Here is a 21,933-nt window from a genome sequence, read left to right on the forward strand (position 1 = left end):
TAAACGCAAGAAAAGAATTGTCTACGTAACAAATTGTCTACGTAACAATATTACTTGTGATGTAACAATGTTTCATATTTAGAAACACATGGAATTTGTGGTTTATGGAGTTAAAAACAGAATATGTATTATTATCAAAAAAATAAAATTTATTATTATCAAAAAGAAAAAAAAAATTAAAACATTTGTTTTGCGTAAAATATTTCCGCATTCCTTATGCATTTCCGCCGGTCGTCGCGATCCCGGGAAAATTGTACACTGTCCCTAGCTTTCTTGTAATTGGGATTCGCAAAACTCTGTTTTTTGTATCTCATTATGTTTCTCATTAGAAAATCACATTACAATTTTTCTTGGTGTCACTTTACTGATAGCGTCACTCCTGACTCTTATATTTGCAACAATTAAAGTTTACCTAATTGTGGTTTACCTACATTTAAAGTAATCAAGATCTAAAGTAAAAAATTATACAATAACTTTACCTAATGCACAAAATGTATGTTTTGTTTTAATAATAAACTATTATATTTTTTAGGAAAGAAAGGAAAATGGGCCAGTTTTGTTTCTAGTTTCAACCTACACTGATGGTGTACCACCACTAACATGTAAATGGTTTTGTCAGTGGTTACATGAAGCATCCAATGACTTTAGAGTTAACAAATCAATTCTTGCTGGAATGAAGTATGCTGTGTTTGGTCTTGGCAATTCTCTCTATTCTGATAATTATAATACAGTATGTATAATATGTGAAGATCCAAAATGCGTCTTGTGGTTGTAATGTTGTGTATTTAGGTTGGCCGGAATATAGATAAGTGGTTACACAAATTGAGTGCATCCCGTGTCTTCCCATTCACTGAAGGTGATGAAAATGTTGCACAAAGCAAGCAAGGGAGTCTTAAGCTAGATTTTGAGTAAGTTAGTAGCTGTATAATAGATTGAAATGAAGTGAGAATTTCTTTTTACATTAAAATTCTGAAGCCAAATTTGCTTGTAGATGTTCATAATTCATTCTGAAACCCGAGCAAATTTTGTATGAAATCACTGTTATTGTTTTTTTACTAGATTTTTTATAAGGGTAGAATGTTGTATTTTTAAAACATAAACTTATGAATGAAGAATGTAACTTATTTACTCATTTGTGGCGAGGCAACAACAGTCGTTATAACATAGGTGTTCTGTTGCCCTTACAAGTTTGAAACTTTCATTTGTAAGTGGTAATTTTTTTGTTTTGTGTTTGGCTGACTATTTAGGGAATCGATTAGTCTGCACTGGGAGAAGTTATTGATAAGTCTTTTTTAAGCATACCTGATATGCCTACAATATTAGCAGCAACAAACCTTCAACCCATAACCTGTAGGTTATAGGCAGACGCAATAACAAAGTCGTTGCACAAATTTTAAACTCTTTTTAATTTCAGTTCCTGGAAGAATGATATAATTAGTATATTGGTATATTTGTTAAATGAAAGTGATGACAAAGATGCTTCAAGCACTCCTCACTTTGCCGAAGATTCAGTGAGTAGCCACCTGTATGTAGGGATGTACATTACAGAATTTCGAATCCGTGAGATTCAAATCCTTTTGTATTCGAATCTAATTACGGGATTCGGTATTCTGTTTAATGACGTCATTACACGTTATCTCATAAACTATATTAACAATTTTTCAAACTTAATAATTCTAAAAAAAAATACTTTTGTGTTTGTGGGACTTTCGTTTCATGACGCAAAAACTAGGGATGTGCTGAAGTTGTAAAAGCTCGGGTTCGCCGAGCTTCAACGAAAAGTTCGGCACGCGCCTGAGCACCGATGACGTCATTAAGGAGAAAGGCGTACGAGAACATGTTCCTATTTAGTCGAAAAGCGTTGCTAATTTAAATATTACAGAGCACAGGGTTTGCGGTTAAAAAGACGTCTCGTTTCGTAATTTCCAAGAAAAATTATTTAATTGAAAAGTATTTATAACTTTTGCAACCAACTAGCGCGTTCAAAAGGGGTCTGTCATATAGATAAAAAACATCGTTATCTCTGAAGCGATATAAACGCTTTAGATATTGGTTTTGCACACTGATATATCTATTCTACTTTATGCGGTAAATTAGAACTAATATTACATTATTTATACTAAATTAGAAACGTCTTTTTAATAAATGAAACATTGGTGTAAGTTTTACGCATGTCCATCGTGGATAATCTAACGATTATTTACGTCAGAATAACTTTTATAAACCATTACGATTGTTCCATTACAAACGAGATTGTTATAAAACAATCGGGTTTTATTCGCTTCCATACGACCTGTAGTTTTTTATATAATTTTTGTTTCTGATGACTAGTTTAAATAAAGGTAAATCCCGCAGGATTGTAAAAATACCCCTTTTTCAGTGATAATGTCACCGTCCGGATCGTTGAAAAATGTCTGGATTTTTTTAGTAGAAATAAATCCTATTTATATTAAAATCAACTTTCTTACGTTCGGCCGACAATATACTCTTTGGTTTCTTAGTTCAGTATTTATTGACGACATAAACGTGCGCTCTATTTTAACCGCATCGCTTACATTGCGAGAACATGGCGAATAGCTAAAATGACGAAACGGTTCGTGCAAACATTAAAAAAAATGCATTTTCCTAACACCTACTATACTAATTTTGTCACATGGAACCTTTATGTGGTGAATTTAAAATGATATTACATTTATTAAAACGACGTATCTAAATCGGTAGAAACAAATGAAAAGTTTTACGCACGTTCATCGTGGATTAAAAATGTAACGATGATTACGTCATAATACCTTTGATAAACTATTAAAATTTTAGGTAACAATTGTGGTTTATGTGCTTCTATATTTCGTATAATTGTTTTAATCCCGATGTAATTTTAAGCAAGCAACCAAGAATAGTTTAAACTTTAATAAATGCAGGTAAATTGCGTTTATGTGAATTTTAGTTGGTACAAATATAAGAGCGAGGAGCGACGCTATCAGTAAGTTGGAACCAACACAAATTGTATTATGATATTACAAAGTATCTTCCCGGCCGAGCTTGGACAGAAGCAAAAAACATCGTTCGTTGCCACCGCACAAGAACCAGAGTTTCATTACGGCACTTTTCACGAGAATAAATTCACAACGATTGCTTCGTTTGTTGGTGTAGAATGTATGCTACCGCATGCGTCTTTCTTTATTTCCTACGCCCGCGCAGAGCGTAAAAATGTGACGCTCATACACGATGTTTCGATCTCGTGGTTCGTTGGGCAGTGGGCATTCCTCCCGACTGTTACGTAATGAAACGTCATAGTTAATAGTTATGTTGCAATAAGACATGTGACGTAACAATTAAGCGCAAAATGTCTAATTGCAGCACGGCAATGTTTGTTACTCGAGCAACTTCATTAGCTGATTTTTACGAACACGCGACGAACATAAAACATTAGATCGCAGCTTTAACAACGGTTTCTATCGCACAGGCGCCCGCACTAGACTGTGGTGTCATGGTGATAGTCAGTAATAGGCTTTTTAACAAGATTTGGTAGCTTGGGTGACAGACGCACATAAAACATTACGTCCGGATTTTCAATAAAATTAAACGATCACCGTCCGGATTTACAACTTTTACAATCCTGAAATCGCGATTATGTTAATTTTAATTGATGCAAATATAAAAGCGAAGAGCGACGCTATAAGTAAATTGGAACCAACAGAGATTGTAATGATATTACTAAGTATCGTCCCGGTCGAGCTAGGACAGAGGCCAAAAAACATTGTTTGATGGCACAGCACGAGAACCGGAGTTTCATTACGTCATTTTTCACAAGAATAAGTTCACAACGATTGCTTCGTTTGTTGGGTGTAGAATGTATGCTACCACATGTGTCTTTCTTTATATCCTACGCCGACGCAGAGCGTAAAAATGTGACGCTCATACACGAGGTTTCGATCTCGTGGTTGGTTGTAAGGGGGAACATTCTTCCCGATTGTTATATTATGAAACGTCATAATTTATTTATAGTTATGTTGTTATGGGACAAGTGACGTAACAATTAAATGAAACATGTTTCGATTCCCAGAGAAAGAAAGTAATATTGAATGCAACGCCTGTTTTAGCACTTTCTGTCTGGGTGTGTGTTTGCGGAAATGGGGTCTGTCATTACAACAAAACAGCCCCCATGGTTGCAGCAATTTATTTATTTCATTATAAAAAAGTTTAAGAGTCATTAGCTTTTTATTTAAAATCATATACAAGAACATTGCGCGCTCGTGTAATTCGATACGGGTAATTTCACTGACGTTGCGATTCGTTGCTTGCGAGAGAGCAAATTCACAACGAACGAAAAATAATTAAAGAGAAAGCTATGCTGACTGTTCTCGTTATCTCCTTTTAGTAGCTTCACTTTTTTTTCATTTTTAGTATTTTTCGCTCTCGCGTGCAACATTTTAGCAATAGCATATGAGGCTCGGCGCTCGGCCCAGATTTCAGCCGAGCTTCAAAAAAGGAGATGCTCGGGCACGAGCTTTTGAGTTCGGGCTTAGCTCGGCACATCCCTAGCAAAATCTACCCAATAGTACAATTTTTAATCATTTTACAGTTCATGATACAACAAGGCTACTATGAAAGAGTCAATAAACTGACTTATGTGGGTAAAAAAAATTTTTTTCTGTTAATATAAAAAGATTCGAAATTTTAGATTTGGAATTCTAGATTCGAAATAAAGTATTCTAGGATATCCTCGAATACCTAATTATTCTGTAATGTGCATCTCTACCTGTATGACTATATGTGTGTAATGGTACCAAAATTTTAAATTATTTTTAACTGAAACTAAAAAAGAAATTATCAATGTTTTATTTGTATATATATGAACTTAACTTCAGCATGGTAAATTCAATAAAATCTTAACCTATTGGATCTAGCTGTCTTAAGATTAATCTATTGAAAAAATCATGGGTGGCAAACTTTTGGAAAGTCAGGTTACAAATTTAAAAGGCCTAAGTGTACAGAGCTAAAAGCACGAAATGTTTTGATATGCTAATGTCATTTGGTAGTTGTTCCTTTATTAATGTCCAATTGCGCAATACGCTGATCATTGTGTCATTGTCCCCACGTCTATGACGTCATAGTCACCGCCATTACGCAGCCCACGGCATAGCATTTTATCACTGCTGAGTGCTGTTTTTTCGTCTAAATATTGCGATTTTTAGAGAATCAAGCACTTCTATATTTTAAAGTTAAAACAACCACTATACATGTTTTCTACCTTTGTATCGCTTACAGGAACCAAATAAACACACAATTACTGCTCTAATGATCACGACACCCCGATCTTCAACTAGGTCGTTTACGAATGATTTTGCACCCTGGCAAGTTCGTAGTGTATAAAATTGTCTTCAACTTCATCTTTTTAGTTTTTTGATGACGTCATCAAAATCACAATGACATCATAATGAATTTTTCAATATGGAATATTTCAAAAATGAACAAAAATATCCAAAAAAATGCATTGCAAACTTGATAGTATGAAATCATCTTTCTTTTGATGTATAATATGTACTTCTACTCGACAAAATGCGACTCGAAAAACAACGTAAAATCTTCGAAATATTTTAATACCACACTGAAATATTAGGCGCGATGCCTTTGGGTTGTAAGCCAATGTACACTGGGAACAGGGGAGGTCAGAATACGCACGACGTTGCAATCCTTATCTATTATATCTCGTCCACTTGCTAATCAAAAGTGAAATGTTTATGCGAGTGGGAAGATTGTTGGGTTTTCTCAAAATTGAAATGCAAATACAATACCAAGGTTTAAGGATCCTTTATAACATGTATTCACAATAGTAAAAATGCATATTTAAAACTTCAGAAGTACAGATGTTGTACTCGTGAAACACCTATTGCGAACTGTTTTGATTGGCGGAAAACAATTGTTAAGTCAGTGTCATTATGTCCAAATGCGCCACTCCCAATGTAAACGTTTAATAAAACACAGCTGCTTTAATCTTTACTGACCGTAAACGTGAACAGGAGCATTTAGTTTACTTTTGCAAGGTTAACGATGAACGCATCAATCGGTATTATTGTGCAAATAATCAACGTGTCAATTTGTATTATGACGCCAAAAATCCATGTGTCAATCGCTACTATGTTGGAATAAACAATCTGCTAAGGCAAGCCAATCAATTTTATATAGCTTGCACTGAACAATACGTCGCTCTGATGCATGTACGCTGCTCTAAACATATGACGTCATAATGTTTATTATGCTGTAGGGATGAGCCGAGCCGAGCCCGAACTCAAAGGCTCGTGCCTGAGCGTCTCCTTTTTTATGCTTGGCACTCGGCTAAAATCTGGGCCGAGCGCCGAACCTTATGAAGTTATTGAAGAAAAATATTAAAAATGAAAAAAAAGTGAAGCTACTAAGAGATAACGAGAATAGTCAGCGTAGCTTTCTCTTTAATTATTTTATGTTCGTTGTGAATATGCTCTCTCTGTAACAATCGTGATGGTTTATCAAGACCAATATCTAAAAGCGTTTATATCGCGTCAGAGAAAACTTTGTTTTTTATCTTTATGACAGACCCTTTTTGAACGCACTGGTTGCACCACTGGCTTCAACAGTTATAAATACTGTTTAATTAAATATTTTTTTTTTAAATTACGAAACGAGATGTGTCTTTAACCACAAACCACGTGTTCTGTAGTATTTTGACTAGCGACGCTTTTCGACTGAATAGGAACGCATTCTAATACGCCTTTCTCCTTAATGACGTCATAGGTGCTTGGGCTCGTGCCGAGCTTTTCGTTGAACCTGGGCGCTCGGCGAACCCGAGCTTTAACAACTTCAGCACATCCCTATTACGTTGGACAATTTTTACGTTACTACAGCTGGCCATTTTTGGCGACGGCCAGTCATTTTTTCTACTATTTACGACCCTGTTCTAGCATGTTCATACAGGCAAAAATCTCATAAAGAGCCATCGGTGTCATACCTTCGAACCCCCTAATGATGGTGCTATTGGTGCTGTTGACAAACTTATTGTTTTCAGTGAATAAAGTAAATTGTGGTTTGTTGTATTTATTAACGATGCTCTAGAAAACACAAATGCAATAACAAAACAGAATAAATAACATCTGAAAAAAGCTCTAAAACATCGAACATAGTATGAAATGTCATCAGGGTGATTCAATAGATTTTCATTGAAAGGAAGTAAATTTTCCCCACTTGAATATCCTATAGGTTCTATTCCTGCTGAATCCAGATTTGCTTAGTTTGTACATATAAACCACAGTAATTATAGAAATACCAGCTGATTCAACAACTAAAAGCAAAGAAAATGCAAGCCTATATGTCCCTGTGTCCTTTTGAGCTACTTAGTACAAAAATTCTGTTCCAGTACCCCTACAATGTGTTTTCAAAGCTAAAAATGCTTTGCCAAGCCTAAACAATGCTTGTATACATGGGAAATCCCCTATTACAACTCTGAATTAGCGCGAACAGAAAAACTACAAAATTACAGCAAAAACAATACTTGAACTTTTTTATTATGTTGATATATCTTTTATTGATAAAATCAAAAGAAAAATGCTTCTTCTTTCCAATGAGACTAAATTCGGGATCGATAATGGAAAAATGACCGCAGAATCGCCGTTTAAGTGACATGTGGTCCCACTTCGACTGAGTTAATCATAAATCCACTTGGAGTTGGTAAAAAGATCTTACAGTTGGTTTTATTTGAAAGAGATACAAATTATCCACCAAGTTAATATTTAAAAGGGTATCATAGCATTTAAAAGTTTTTAATAAACTTTGTTTAAAAACAGTCTGGTTTTTTTAAGAATATGGTTTGCATTTTGCAAAAAATCAACGTTTTAACGTCATTCTGTTAAAGTAATGCGATTGTATTTCATCTCTGTTTTGTTCTGGATTTTGCTGCTATGTATTATATAGCAAGATTTTAACAAAATTCAGCTTTTAACCATGACGTCATCATTCATCTGGAAGTAGTGTAATTGATTTTGTTGACATCATAATCTAAAAAACAACAATCAATTGAGTAGTAAAATAACTGGTATTCACTTTGCAGGGAATCCTTATTCCTTTATGTATTTTGCCTAAAAGCCAAAATTCACATACATACAAGATTTCGGGTGACAAAAAATGAAAATACAGTCATGTAGCAAATTTACAAATGTCTAATTGATTATTTTACTCTAAAACAAACACCTGTATGTGTTGGTCGATTAAAAAAGAAATTTATTAAAATGTATCTCTTCCCCAAAGGGTTAATGCTTCCTGTTTATATCCAAAGTTTTTATACCAGACTGTTGCGGAATTATGAAAAATATGGTATATTTAAAATACATATATATGTATGTATATATATTATATATAATATAGTGGATTGGTATTTTCAGGAAAGTGAAAGTGAGGATGTTGAGAACAGTGAAAGTGAAGAAGATAAAGAAGAAGATGATGTTGTTGATGTCGAAGATGTTGGAAAAGCGATGTCAAAATATCCTCTTCATACAAAGTCTGTATCTTTAAATGGGTATAATGTATATTTTGCGATTATTTTTTAATATACAAAAATATTTTGTTGCCTATATCTTTGTTCAATGTTTTTAACATTATATTATGTTGGACCACATTATAACTGCCAAATTGATTTACGCAGGTCAAACAATGTTAATGGGGTTTTGGTAAAAAGGAAATCAACAAAAGCAAAAAGAGAAATGATAACACCTGAACTATCTAAATCACTTACAAAACAAGGTCATTATAATAGGTAGCCTGTAAAGTTAGGCGTGCCAAACTATATTGAATTTGCCACATTGATAAAAGAGGTTATGTTTAACGAGTGACGTCTAATAATTTTACCCTAGATTTTGTTAAAAAGCCTAAACAAAGTGCTGTCCATGGTATTTAAATAATCTTATAAATATGTTATATATTGTATCTTTATTATTAACTTATTACTTGTTTGTTATTGTCTGAAAAGCTGTGGTAAAGTATTTTAAATTGAACTTTTCAGGTTATCGACTTGTTGGTTCACATTCTGGAGTTAAATTATGTCGTTGGACAAAATCAATGTTGCGTGGACGTGGAGGATGTTATAAACATACTTTCTATGGAATTGAAAGCCACAGGTTTAAATTGAATTTCTTCGAATATTGTTTTATTAGTTGGGTAGAAGCAATAGATTTAGTTTCTTGCATAAGAACACATAGACACAACCACCCACAATGGAGGCAGTATCGGCAGCTTAAGACAAGTGCTAGGGCCTATTGACACCTTGTCTTATACTAAGGTGCATGGAGACAACACCAAGTTTAGCTTGTGCAAACAAATGTGTTTTCTGTTGGCGGCATCATTCCAACCCTGTGGGAACAGAATGGAAATGGAAAATGGATTCACCGGATATTGTTGTGAAAGGAGCAGTGAATAATCATTATGATATGATCAAACAATTTAAAGGTAAACATTTGGGATTCAGGTATTGTATAAATTTATAATCGAATATAAAAATTGTTTCTTTTCAGTAATTGTGTGAAGCATTTAAAAAATCTATTTCAGTATTAAATATTTTCTTTTATTACATATCTATTTATTTCTTACAATTCATAACAGATTTGCAACAGCAATTTATTATTTTATTTTACACCTATCATACTTTACTAGGATATGTTTATTACAACCTTTTATAAATATAATATCGGCCATGTTTTGTTGAAACAAGGAGTACCTGGTGTTAAACCTGAGAGATTTGCTGAAGGATTTTCCATAAAGCATTGCGCTCTCTCATTGGTTGGAGAACCTATCATGTACCCAGAGATCAATAAATTTGTTCAACTTTTACATGAAAAGGTAGTTTTTGTATTCATAGTCTTAGGCTCATAGTATATTTTAATTTTTGGCAAACCCTAGGTTGACATTTCTAAAATGCAATGAAACTTACAGTCATAAGGATCCTTATTAATTAAGGTGGTGAATGCAATATACTATGTTTTTGTATAGACACCTGACAGCAGAGTAATACCTGTACGTCAGTCGTAAAACACACTAAGTTTTGTTTCCTTAACTCGTGTCAGCTTAAGAGTCACTACTTATGTGGGTGTTGTTTTATGTATGGCTGACAATGTAGACAGCCAATTATACCTTTTTTGCATGGTCACTTTTATGTGCGTAAGTACTCGCATATTTACTTGCAAAAACAGAGTTAATACGCATAACGTCATAAGCGTGTCATCTGCTGTAGGAGGTTGGTTGTTACTCGCATTATGCGAGTAAAGAAAAGTATATTGAAAGTACAGTTTCACTTTTAAGAGCCCTCGCTATTCGCATTAACTTTTTACCGTGCAAAAAGGGTATTAGTAACCAGTTAAAGTTGGACGCGCTAATCAACTGTGCCATGGTACCAGTTGTATTTTTTTATAATGGTATGATGCTTTGGTGAGTTTTGTGGCATCTATTGGCTTACCTGAAAACACTTTTGGTACTTGTTTTAGGCAGAGTGATTTAGCATTATGAACTTACTTCCTTTATCCTATTTTTTATGGAGTTGCTTTATAGAATGTCTTTGATTTTAAATGATGTGTGCAGGGCATATCGTCATTCTTGGTGACCAACGCACAATTTCCTGAAGCTATCACCAACTTAATACCTGTCACTCAACTTTATGTCAGTGTTGATGCAGCAACACAAGAATCACTTAAGAAAATTGATCGTCCCTTGTTTAAAGATTTCTGGCCCAGATTTATAAAAAGTTTAAAAGCTTTATCTGCTAAAGTAAGTTTTACATGAAGATACAAAAGCAATTTTTTTTAAATGTTTAGGTTGCAAATATATATTTTGTTAAGTATGAACACAGACAATAAATGAGAATTTCTAGCATTTTTACAATTAAAGAACGCTAAGGACTATTCTATAGGCTGTGCTAAAAGAATAGTCGCAGAATCTCTGCTTTATAATTTAAACTTTTAAGATATTTTATATGTTGGGTCTTACTAGGGTCAACGAACTGTTTATAGACTGACAATAGTTAAAGCATGGAACAGTGATGAGATTGAAGCTTATGCTAACCTTGTTTCTCTTGGAAAACCTGATTTTATTGAAGTTAAAGGTATGGTTATTTCAGTATGATTGACTGTGTTGCTAGTTGCTGTCCTATTTACGCTAGTTGTTTGGTATTGAAAAAATGCATATCAAGAAACTATATGTTTAGTGTTTCAGTTTATAAGTGTTAAGTCTTAACACTATGCTGTTATTGCGAGTGTTTGAAACATCCCTCACCTTTTTTTGAAAACATTCTTATATTCATTCATTCAACCTAGTCTAAACCTTTCAAGAATATCAGCTAATTAGATTTCATTACCATAATGACATTGCAGGTGTTACATTTTGTGGAGACAGTAAATCAAGTGATGGATTGACTTTGAAGAATGTACCTTGGCATGAAGAAGTTGTTAATTTTGTTGATCAACTTGCACAAATGTTAGATGGATATGAAATAGCAAGTGAGCATGAACATTCAAACTGTGTGCTACTTGCCCAAACCAAGGTTAGTAAAGCAGGTTATTTAGTATTTACCAAATAAAAAAATCACATTATAGCACCGACCATATTGGTATTTGATACATATTAAGGTGAGTGGAGCAGTCTTTTATTGAAAGCATTTATGTCAAGTGTATTGACTAAAAAACACACACAACCACAATAATAGCAAAACTTAGCACTGATATCAACCTGTTATAAAACTATTATCCAATCTAAGTTGTTCGTTACAGAAAATGTTGTCTTATTGCAAACTTATGGTTAGCACCCCTGCCTCTAGTTTGGAGTTTAAGGGTAAATTCCTGAAAATAATTACCCGCAAAGATTCATAAGTGGTTACTTATAAGCAGGCACAAGGTGTGTGAAACAGAACACCCATGTTATGACTGTCATTGCCTGCCATGCGAAGATAAATTAGTTAAAATTTTTTATTTTATATCAAGCCTGTTTTAAGTATCTTTGTGTATCTTAGTTCTAACTTCTAGCTAGTCTTTTATTCCTACTTGGTACATGTAACATAGAGATACTGCAATGCACTAAGCATGGTATCATCTGGTTATGAAACTCCCCATCAATAACCAGTGCTAAGTTGCAATATGTTTAATGCCATTACAAAACTTTGTTAAACCCAAACAACCCATGTTATGTAGTTTAAAATATCAGACGGTGGGTGGAACACTTGGATCGATTATTCACGTTTTCATGAATTATACCAACGCTACCAAGCGACTGGGGAATGTTTTACTGCTCTTGATTACATGAAGAAAACTCCTCCATGGGCTTTGTTTGGTGCAAAGGAAAGGGGGTTTGATCCAGTTGAAACTAGATGGAGACGTAAAGAGAAAGTCACCCAAGGTTGTTAAAATAAAAATCAACCACTCCGCATTGAAGTCGGCATTTTGTAGTACCCGCCAAAACAATTTATTTAAATAAACTGGAAGCATTTTGGTATGTTTTAAACTAACTTTTGTCCTAGTTTTTATTATGGTGTAGCGTTGGTCCACCTTTCCATTATTTGAACATCTTAGTTCGCATGATCATGTTAAAAGAAAGCAATGCTGAACATGCACAAAAGAATTATGTCAGGATTTAGACGAAACAGTGATTTAAAGCGCCTAAACACACCCCACGTCACTTTTATTTTTTATGGTAAATTCATGAAGCGACTGTTTTATTGATTCCAAAAATACTTTGCTTATTAAAATTGGTCCAGTATAGGCGTAGATATTCGTCCTCAAACAGTGATCTCTAGCGCTATCCTTTTTTTACTACGAGCTTCGTGATTGTGACGTAGGAACGTACTAGTCACGTGACTGATTCATTTGTAAAAGCGAAACCTGTGTTTTTTTTTTGTTCTCTCGTTTTTCGCTAAAAACACTGCCTCTCGCCTTTCTCAGTGTTTCTGAATGAGAGCGGCCACGCTTCAACAATTTTGTGACGTGATTTGTCATTTGGGTGGTACACTTAATTTTTTCGCCACGCAACTTTCAAATCAGTTTTATGAATTTCACGGTGTTTGAGCTGGAATATCTTTGGTTATACAGAACCGATTAAAACAAGTAAGGTGTCGTTGGAATTAGAAAAACACACTCTATCTATTAAAGCGATGTACATTTGAGTGTGTTTAGGCCCTTTAAGAGGGAGTGACATATTCACATATATGCGGTCTAATTAAGTGTTTCTTGCCAAACAGTTGTACTCTGGGTTGTTTTGCCCACAACATTGTTTTACCCATCAAATTTTGTCATACTTTTTCTTTAAAAACGTTTGATGTCATAGCTGCGTAACATATTCTGCAACACTCACAAAAAAATTAGAATAGCTGTCATTTATTTGTGATATCATGAATTTGTACCATCATGCTTTTATTGATCAACAACTCTCTAAAGTTAAACGACAAATAATAAATCATGTTATTGGTATTCGCTTTGGCCCATTACCCCAACACCCTTGCGTATGTCTGGGAGTGGTGTGCTCACGATAGTAAAAGTTCTTTATTCATGTCATGACTCTAGCTTTCCAACCTTGTCCCGTTTTCTGTCCCAAATCTTGACCCGTAAGACTACATCTGCATACTATTTCCGTGAACTTGTTCTCACACGATTCGATAACTGCACTCGTACTCACAAACATCACAACCGGACGCACAATGTTTTTCCTTGTCTAGAACTTTGTGGGTAATGGTTTTTCTGTGTATGACTGTTAATTTGGACTAGTGAGCGCTGGGTTGGAGCAATGCCCGTTAAATGTCTTGCCCAAAGACACATACGCTGATTTGGTTACATGCAAGCGCCTAAACCGCCAAGTCATGGCGCCGGTTGGTTTTGTTTTACAGTTTGTTTACAAATACGTAAATTACACAAAATTACATGCTCTCTTTGCAGTCAAGTTTGATCACTCTTTTTCTTTCTCCGCTGCTATAGTTTTTATTTATAGTGCACACGGTGACCACATGGATCCTTTTATCAAACAGCCATTGGGACAGCATGGGTTGAAAAACGCTGGGCATACTCTGAAACAATTTTAAAGGACGGTCGGAATAAATTTGTATCAACACGTACTGGGCATAGTAGCGGCGAAAGGGCAATAACGATGGGTACAAGCATAGAGCGACCCATCGTAAACCATAAACTTGCAACACCTACAAATCTTGGTTCTCATTCTCTCTCCTGCTAGATTTTCAGTATAATCACATTAACTTTTAATGAAATACATAGATTTTAAGAATGATAGTTAAAAACAAGTTTGTTACAAAATCAAAATAAATCGCCAGCACACAGAATTTTTAAAACAATACGAAAAATATGAATTAGACAGTGTGTAATACAGAAATATAAAAACAACATTCATATTTTAGCAACAAATTTGCGTATTGCACTCAAAACCTATTGCAAAATCATTAAAATATAGCTTATTTAATACATTATAGGAAATCACAGTCAACTAAATTTGCGTTAATTTTAATTGTAAAGAAAACAAACTGGATTTGTTAAAAGTTAGTGCGGGCCACCCAGCGTAAGTACATCAAAACATAAATCACAAACTCTTGTAGGTTTTGAAATATCAAATTTTAAAATTGGCATGAGCTTAGTTGAGCACTTGGCACATAGAATGCGACCACAATGTCGACAATGATGTTTTCTAGTTGCAACACCAAATTTAACAGCACATTCTAAGCATGTATTTCCCTCTGCCCATGGCGGTTCCTGTGTGTAGTATTTAATGGTATTATTTATATTACATGAGAGTTATAATTTGTGGTTCAAAAGAGTTGAATTTAAACATTTTTATCAATATTTAGTCAACATACAAAACACACTTTGCTATCATATCAACCTGGCTTAATAAATCCAGCAATCGAAACAGTAGTTGCCTTGTAGCAACTGGATGATTAAACAAATTGACTCCATGATTGTTTGAAATGGCAAGCGTAGATCCGGACCTCACTAAAGAACGACATAGCGAAGCATTGCCACTCATATAAGCTAGCAGAAGAGCTGTAAATATTTAGTGTTACAGAAGAATTTATTATAAACAGTGCACAATCATAGGCGTAAGTGCTTCTCAATTCAATGAATAGGAACCCAAACTGGAGTTTATTTTGCCTTTCATTTGTTATTAAAAAAGTTAAAGTCACTTGATTCGTGAAATATTTTAATAAAAGGGTTGCTAAAGCTTTCTCAATAATCTCTGATTAAAATTATGTTTGCAGAAAGGTAAAGAGTACAGCAATAAAAGACAATGGAATATATAAAACATAAACAATCAAAAAATTGTAACAACAAATACAAAACAAAGATACTGACCCGTGTTTCCATTATTATCTTGAATAGCCAATGGAAAATCTGGCAAAGCAGATAATATTGTATCAAACAAAGCGGATGTTTTTGGACTTGATCCTTCAGCAAGAACATGAACCAAAGTTTGTCCTCTGTTGTTGCAAGTTACTAAAACTTTTTGAAGCTGTGGGACGACTTGTGTGAGGATCTGTATAGTTTCCAGTGCCCCATGCACACATGCAACATGAAACACTAAAATAATGGGAAATTTTTACAGCCACACAGTAAGAAGGGGTTTTTAGAGTTTTGAGACAGACACTCATGGACAATACCTGCCAAACCCCACTTTTTTGTTTTCTTATTAAAATTTTACATGCCTCCCTAATATTAGTCCCCCAAAACCTATAATCTAGTATTTCGTGCATTAAATTAAAACTCATCAAATAATAGTTGTCCAACCATGAAGATAAATATCTATACCATTATTCCCATGTTGATCAACATGAAAAACATCTGCACCATTCTCCACCAACACAGCAGCAATGGAAGCCTCATTCATAATAGCAGCCATGTGGAGTACTGATTGTTTTTGTTTGTTCACAGAATTGACATCACCGCCAGCCAATACCTGGTAATATGTTTATGCTGTATTAAAAGCAGAAGCAGTTTAAACACCATGTGTTCAAAAAAGGGCATTCTTTCTTAAACTGAATCATATACTTTTATAAACAGATTTCAACTTTGTTTTTATTCCCTGAAGTGGCTTCACAGTGTGAGGATAAATTAAAACTAAACAGTCCCAGTTTCTTTCTGCTTCTCCGGCCCAATTTAAAATATTTTTCCAACTGGACCATAACCTGACAGTTATTCCATATTCTATATTCATTTTAAATTAATGTTTTATAGTGCAATACCAAGTTTCGAACGATGAGTATAGCACCAGTAGCCACAGCAAGATGCAAAGGTGAAGCAGATTGACCATCACGTGTTTCAGATTTAACATCAGAGCCAATAGATATCAGAAACAACACGCTGTCCAAATCTTTCTTTAATATTGCTGTGTGAAGAAAATTGAACCCCTTCTTGTCAACCTGTGTCATATTTATGAAATGTTTATTAAATGAAGAAATCACCCTACATTTTATATTTTAATATGTTTCTTTGGCTTCCTAATACCTGCTATGTAAGTTTCTGTGAAAAACGATGGCCATTCAAATTAGAAATTACCTTTAAATATGTGCAACAAAGTGCTAAGCCAGAATGAGCTGTTATTTTGTGTGGATAAAGTACAAGCTAGGGCTTTTCCACCAAAATGTAGAATTCAGATAAAAAATTACTTATAATTGTTGCAGCAGTTTTTATTATTTCATCATAAACAAGTTTAAGATTTTTTTGCTTTTTATTAAATACCGAAGCTTGTTATTTTTTAGTTGCTTCACTTTTTTTACTTTTAATATTTTTCTTTCGCATGCAACATTACATCAGTAGCATAATGCTCAACACTCATCTATGCAAAACAATCAGATTCCACAAACCTGTTCTGCAGCACCAGGCTCCCGTTTTAATATTGACTGTGCACACTGAACATTCTTGTTAAACATGGCTGAAGCAAACGCTGTTCGTCCTTTCTTGTCAGTTAATGTTAGGTTTATAGAGTTGTGGGTTAGAAGTAGATCAGTTATCTCTCTGTGATCATTCATTACTGCTACATGTAGTGGTGTCAAGTTGTTGCAATCCTGTTAAAAAGTCTTGATATAGATATAATAAAATTAAATCCTACAATTTAATGACAACAATTTAGAGTCCAGTCATTTTAATGAAACACCAGGGCTCCGTGAAAGGTCGTCATATTATTACATTAATAAAGCACTTTATCCACGAGACTTTGTTTTACATTGCTGCATCTCTTGTACCTATTTATTTTTCCGTATAAACTTTGTATTCAATTTCTTGTGTATTACAGTAGTCTTCTACAACTAACAAGTGTGTCCCTGAAACTGTTCACTGTGACCTATTAGTGGGATTTCTTTTTAAAGAGTTTTGTTTTTTTCATCATAACCCAATGATGAGTCCCCCTATTGTACAGGCTGCATCTTTACACACACTTTTGTTTCTATTGGAGGTTTTCAATTTGGTAATAATTAAACATAAAAGGCTGGTTTGTTTGCTAGGTGTAGTGACCGCACTTATTTTTATTCCAATTAAATGTAAATATGTTTTTACCTGTACGCGTGTTTTAACAACTGTCGTTTTGTCGGTATATCCTGTCTTTTCGTTTAATAAAATATATTCTTATTATTATTATCAGGTGTTCCGTAAGAAATTTATCTGTTTATGTTTCATGTGGAAAATCGATCAAATTCACTGGGTTAACACAATGGGCGCAAATTAAATTGAAAACCCGCTACTTCGCAGTTGGTCAGAACAAACACAATGACCAGCGCCCAGGAGGTCAAACTAATTACAACCTTTCGTTGAAAATGTCCCAGACAGCAAAACTAAGTTGACGAATTTAGGGCTAAAAAAAGTAAGTACCACTAACAAACTTATTTTATGCTGGTTTAAAAAGCAAATTTTACTGTGAACCAAGGTAATCCTAAAATTTGAAAAAATATTAACCATAAATATTAATGTTTGTCATAAAATATTTATAGAATTTTCCACCGATCCAGCTTTAAATATGTTATAGCGCTGAGTAATACCTAAAAAATGAAATTACTTTATTTAAAAAAGTGAGGAAATGGTTGTTAAACATATAAAAGTATGGTCGTAACTTTAATTATAGAAATATTGCATTTTCTCGAAAATATTACTTGAGCATACATCTATGTAGGTCACTAGCATGTTATTTCTATGAAAAAAATAATTTTCAAAAAATAAAATAATATATTTCCCCGTACATTTTTTTCAGTTGGTACATTTTTACTAGAGCTCATATTGTATTTGTTCCGACCGCATGCGCAGTAGCGTCTCGATTAGACCTGTGGAAAAGGTAACGTTTAACCGCTTCCAGAAAGTTCTGAGTCGTTAACCGAATTATAACGTCATAAGGCATACACGTATATCTAGTCTTATTTACACAAAAGGCGCGTGTCTGCGTTTGTTATTTGGTGCTTCACGATAAGACAGAGAGCACAGCGACGATGTGACTTTGATCGTGCCCTACAACTGCGATTACGTCGTCAATCTCGATTGTTAATACCGCATGGAAACTAGTTTTGCAACATTATTTGGGCCTAATAGACAACTAAATGTTTCCCTCAGCCAAGCAGCATGTTTATTACAATATAGCAGGCATTCACACGTGGATTCATTTCATCATAATAACGATTGTTTGACCTGGCAAGTGATTACGTCATAATAGCAATTCACACGTGGATTATTTGCGTCATAATTGTCATTTACACGTTCATTATTTAGCCGGCAGGTGCTTTTAAACAGGTTTGAATAGGAATAAGAAAGCTGCGAAAGAATTACTTTGACATAGTGGACGTTTGCGCGTGTAATCCAAGTATAGCCATTGTAAAGTTGCCTTTAAATTCGCAAAAGATAAGGCATAAACAAGACGCTTTTATTAGGATTTCACTTGTATCAGTTAAACGGTGAAAACAACGGTTAACTGTTAAACAAAAAGCGGAAAAATCCACGGCCCTAGTCGCGACGCATGAGCAATGGAAACAAAAATATCTTAACACCGAATTAATTGTGAACAATTGGACACTTGCCCAATAATTTTGGATTTTATTAAATTGTCAATAAGCGACTAATTACAATTAAACTTTGTGAATTATATACCAGTAAGCATTGTGCGTTCTATTCTGTATGGACGAGGTTCTGGAGGTCATGGGATTTAGGCCAGATTTGGCACCTTACCACATCACCCAGAAAGTCCATAAAGTCCTTTATGCGACCGAGCTGCCACACAGCATCGCACTCAGACGCATATTTTTTGCACCATTTTTTATCCTCATGTGCTTATACCAGTTACCACACTTTTCAACTTTGTGTATGATTTTTGATTTGATATGGCTTACAATTTGGACAACCCATTAGTGACTGCTGGGTTGGAGCAATGTCCGTTAAGTGTCTTGCCCAAGTACACATACCCCGATCAGTGTTAGTACCGCCGTCGAGCTACTATATGATAGATCTACCACACACATCTGATCTGCTTAACTGGGTGAAAGTGTTGTAACAATCAGGCCTACTTTATTACATGTGGCCTACTGTATTACATCAACAGAAACTTTGTTTCTTGTTATGCAAAATTATTTTAATACATCAAGTGTGATTTTGTGGGGTTACATTAAAGTACAAAATCCTGTTCTGGTATAAATATCTTGCATTTATATTTAATTTCCAAATGTTCTATACTGACCTGTGCATTAATTTGAACATTCTTTTCAAGCAAAGTTTGAACAGTTAGTTTAAGACCCATTGAACATGCCATGTGCAAAGGTGATACACCTGACAGTGTAGACTCTGTAGCACCTACTGCGCCCAATTTGCGTGGTGAGTCTATATCACATCCACTGTAAAAGATTCACATAAAATGCATCCGTATATCAGTAGCTAGTAACAGTAACTACCTTCTAATTAGAAAGCATGCAATGTATTCCTGTTTATTATCGATAGCTCGGTGCAATAATGATTGTCTGCAACCATCTGGTCCTTCACTCCAGAATGTTGTGTCACATTTGTAATGAACCAATGTTGATGCAATGTCTTCTTCATCTGCAATTTATAGTGATAGTTATAAACTTTAAACTTATTCTTTAGTTAAAAAGCTTCAATAAATGTAGTTTGGCGTTTTAATTTTTAAACGACTTCTTCAGTCTATTATACAAATGAAACCTTATTGTAAAAAAAAAAACCTTACTGATTCTAATTGAATATAAGACTAATATTGGCACCTGGGCAAAATATATATCATTTATCGTACACATATTCTTTAGACTGGATGGTTGTATGTAAGATATTTAGTAGCACTTAATCCTTGTTGTTATTTTGTTAACACTTCATGAGCATTAGTTCGGGGAGATTTACAGAATGTCATATTAGTTGCAATTTTTAGTACTTAAAATAATATTTACAAACAATTTGAGTATGACTTACGTGCTTGTAAAGCAAGCCACAGCACACAGTCACCATTTGCATCTCTTACATTAATGTCAGCACCTCGTAAACATAATGCGTCAACCACAACCCCAATACAATGTTTTACTGCAAGTTGTAATGGGCACTCATTGCTGTCACTTCTGTAAATTCAATAAAAAGCACAAGGTTATCTGATTGTTGATCATGATATCAACCAGTGTTTCCCAAACTTTTTTTATTAGTTCTCCTCTGGCCAACAAACAGAATATCAAATGCCCCCTCGACAAAAAAAAGTAAAACCAAAGTTAATTTTCGTTTATCACAACTTAAAATCCAACTCTAATAAGACAGATGAGGGAATCTGGCAATGTCATCAACCTTTTGCAGCGGTCAACAAACTTTATTTTAATACACGGCCTATTGCATTTTCTCCACTCCTACAACAGGTGTAAAGTTGGCATATATGCGTCGAAAGGGAAGCATTTTTTAGTCAAATATTTTTATTTTTATTTTTTATTCTTTGTAGTCCTTGTCGAGGACCTGGGATTTATCAGTGTTAGCCCGGAACCAGTCAAATATTAGTACAACTGCACTGATTTACTGTAAGCGCATAAACATAGCATAGAAAGCATATTCCAACAAGTTTAAAAAATCAACACTTACCTAATATGGCAATCTGCTTGATGCTCCAATAAAAACAAAGCAGAAGAAATATCGGTATTTTCAATCGCAAGGTGAAGCAATGTTTTCCCAACTTTATTTCTGAGTATACAATTAAACTTTAATTAATACATTCCGTTGATTAACAATTGTGTGAGACAATGGTGTGAGATAAGTTTGATTAAAATCATTTATCCCAGATGTCAATCAAAATTTGATATAATGCTTTAACTTATTTACGTACAACTCGAATAAGAAGCATAACCTGTTTCAACCATCAAGATTCATAAACCATTTTCCAAATCTGTTTTTCATACCTATTTATAAACTGGAGTAAATGCAACCCAATCAAACTAAAAAGTGACACGCAACCCAAGAGGTTGACGCCTTATTTTAGTAGAAATCAAATAAAGTTACGAAGGTATATTTAAAATTTATTGAATCAAAAACACAGTTGTGATATCATTGTTGGCCATGATTGCAAAATACCCCTTTATTTTTACTCTGGCTACTCCACTGAATTCAACTGACTTATAATTAATATCAGCCCCAGAACTGAGCAGTTGAGCAGCGATTTTGTAGAAACCGGACCACACAGCAAGCGCCAACACAGTGTTTCCATCACTGTTCCTCAAGTTAAAGTCCGGTGTTACTCTCCCAAAACCTTTATCATCGCTGTGTAAGATGTGCGCTGTGTTGAAATAAAAAATCACTTTCATAAGGAGTAAACTCAACTGCCAGCACATATACACCATGCCTGGTAATATCAGTTTAATTAAAATTAATGTATGTAGAAACGAAAACTGCAACCACGGTAAAAAAATAAAAAAAACAGGTAAAATAAAGCAAC

General features: G+C 34.4%; 2 protein-coding genes and 1 long non-coding RNA gene across 3 annotated transcripts in view; 1 reads left to right on the forward strand and 2 right to left on the reverse strand.

Annotated features, from left to right (window-relative positions):
- Positions 1 to 532: 532 nt before the first annotated feature.
- Positions 533 to 13,469, forward strand: LOC100183917 (S-adenosyl-L-methionine-dependent tRNA 4-demethylwyosine synthase; the record flags this gene model as incomplete). Its single annotated transcript, XM_002124564.4, is given in 12 exon segments — positions 533 to 730; positions 790 to 908; positions 1,415 to 1,511; positions 8,412 to 8,527; positions 8,672 to 8,769; positions 9,029 to 9,143; positions 9,305 to 9,471; positions 9,734 to 9,861; positions 10,597 to 10,782; positions 11,005 to 11,116; positions 11,385 to 11,554; positions 12,198 to 13,469. Coding segments are annotated over 12 exon segments (1,719 nt in total), but the record flags the coding sequence as incomplete, so codon positions are not given.
- Positions 3,316 to 5,677, reverse strand: LOC108950228. Its single transcript, XR_001975129.2, has 3 exons — positions 5,286 to 5,677; positions 4,623 to 4,625; positions 3,316 to 3,437 (listed from the first exon to the last, which is right to left on the reverse strand). It is a non-coding gene; the product is annotated as an uncharacterized LOC108950228 (long non-coding RNA).
- A 762-nt stretch (positions 13,470 to 14,231) lies between the features above and the next one.
- Positions 14,232 to 21,933, reverse strand: part of zf(fyve)-5 (zinc finger (FYVE)-5) — a 21,097-nt gene continuing 13,395 nt past the window's right edge. Inside the window, exons 10-20 of the mRNA XM_026838193.1 lie at positions 21,573 to 21,904; positions 21,087 to 21,185; positions 20,442 to 20,584; positions 19,916 to 20,060; positions 19,705 to 19,858; positions 16,862 to 17,062; positions 16,241 to 16,417; positions 15,807 to 15,954; positions 15,354 to 15,578; positions 14,884 to 15,044; positions 14,232 to 14,753 (exon numbers count right to left, since the gene is read on the reverse strand). Coding sequence (XP_026693994.1) covers positions 14,544 to 14,753; positions 14,884 to 15,044; positions 15,354 to 15,578; positions 15,807 to 15,954; positions 16,241 to 16,417; positions 16,862 to 17,062; positions 19,705 to 19,858; positions 19,916 to 20,060; positions 20,442 to 20,584; positions 21,087 to 21,185; positions 21,573 to 21,904 — 1,995 coding nt within the window. The 3' untranslated portion in view covers positions 14,232 to 14,543. The remainder of the gene's footprint in view (positions 14,754 to 14,883; positions 15,045 to 15,353; positions 15,579 to 15,806; positions 15,955 to 16,240; positions 16,418 to 16,861; positions 17,063 to 19,704; positions 19,859 to 19,915; positions 20,061 to 20,441; positions 20,585 to 21,086; positions 21,186 to 21,572; positions 21,905 to 21,933) is intronic.

The sequence above is a fragment of the Ciona intestinalis genome, unplaced genomic scaffold, assembly GCF_000224145.3.
Source record: "Ciona intestinalis unplaced genomic scaffold, KH HT000066.2, whole genome shotgun sequence".
NCBI classification, from domain to species: domain Eukaryota; kingdom Metazoa; phylum Chordata; class Ascidiacea; order Phlebobranchia; family Cionidae; genus Ciona; species Ciona intestinalis.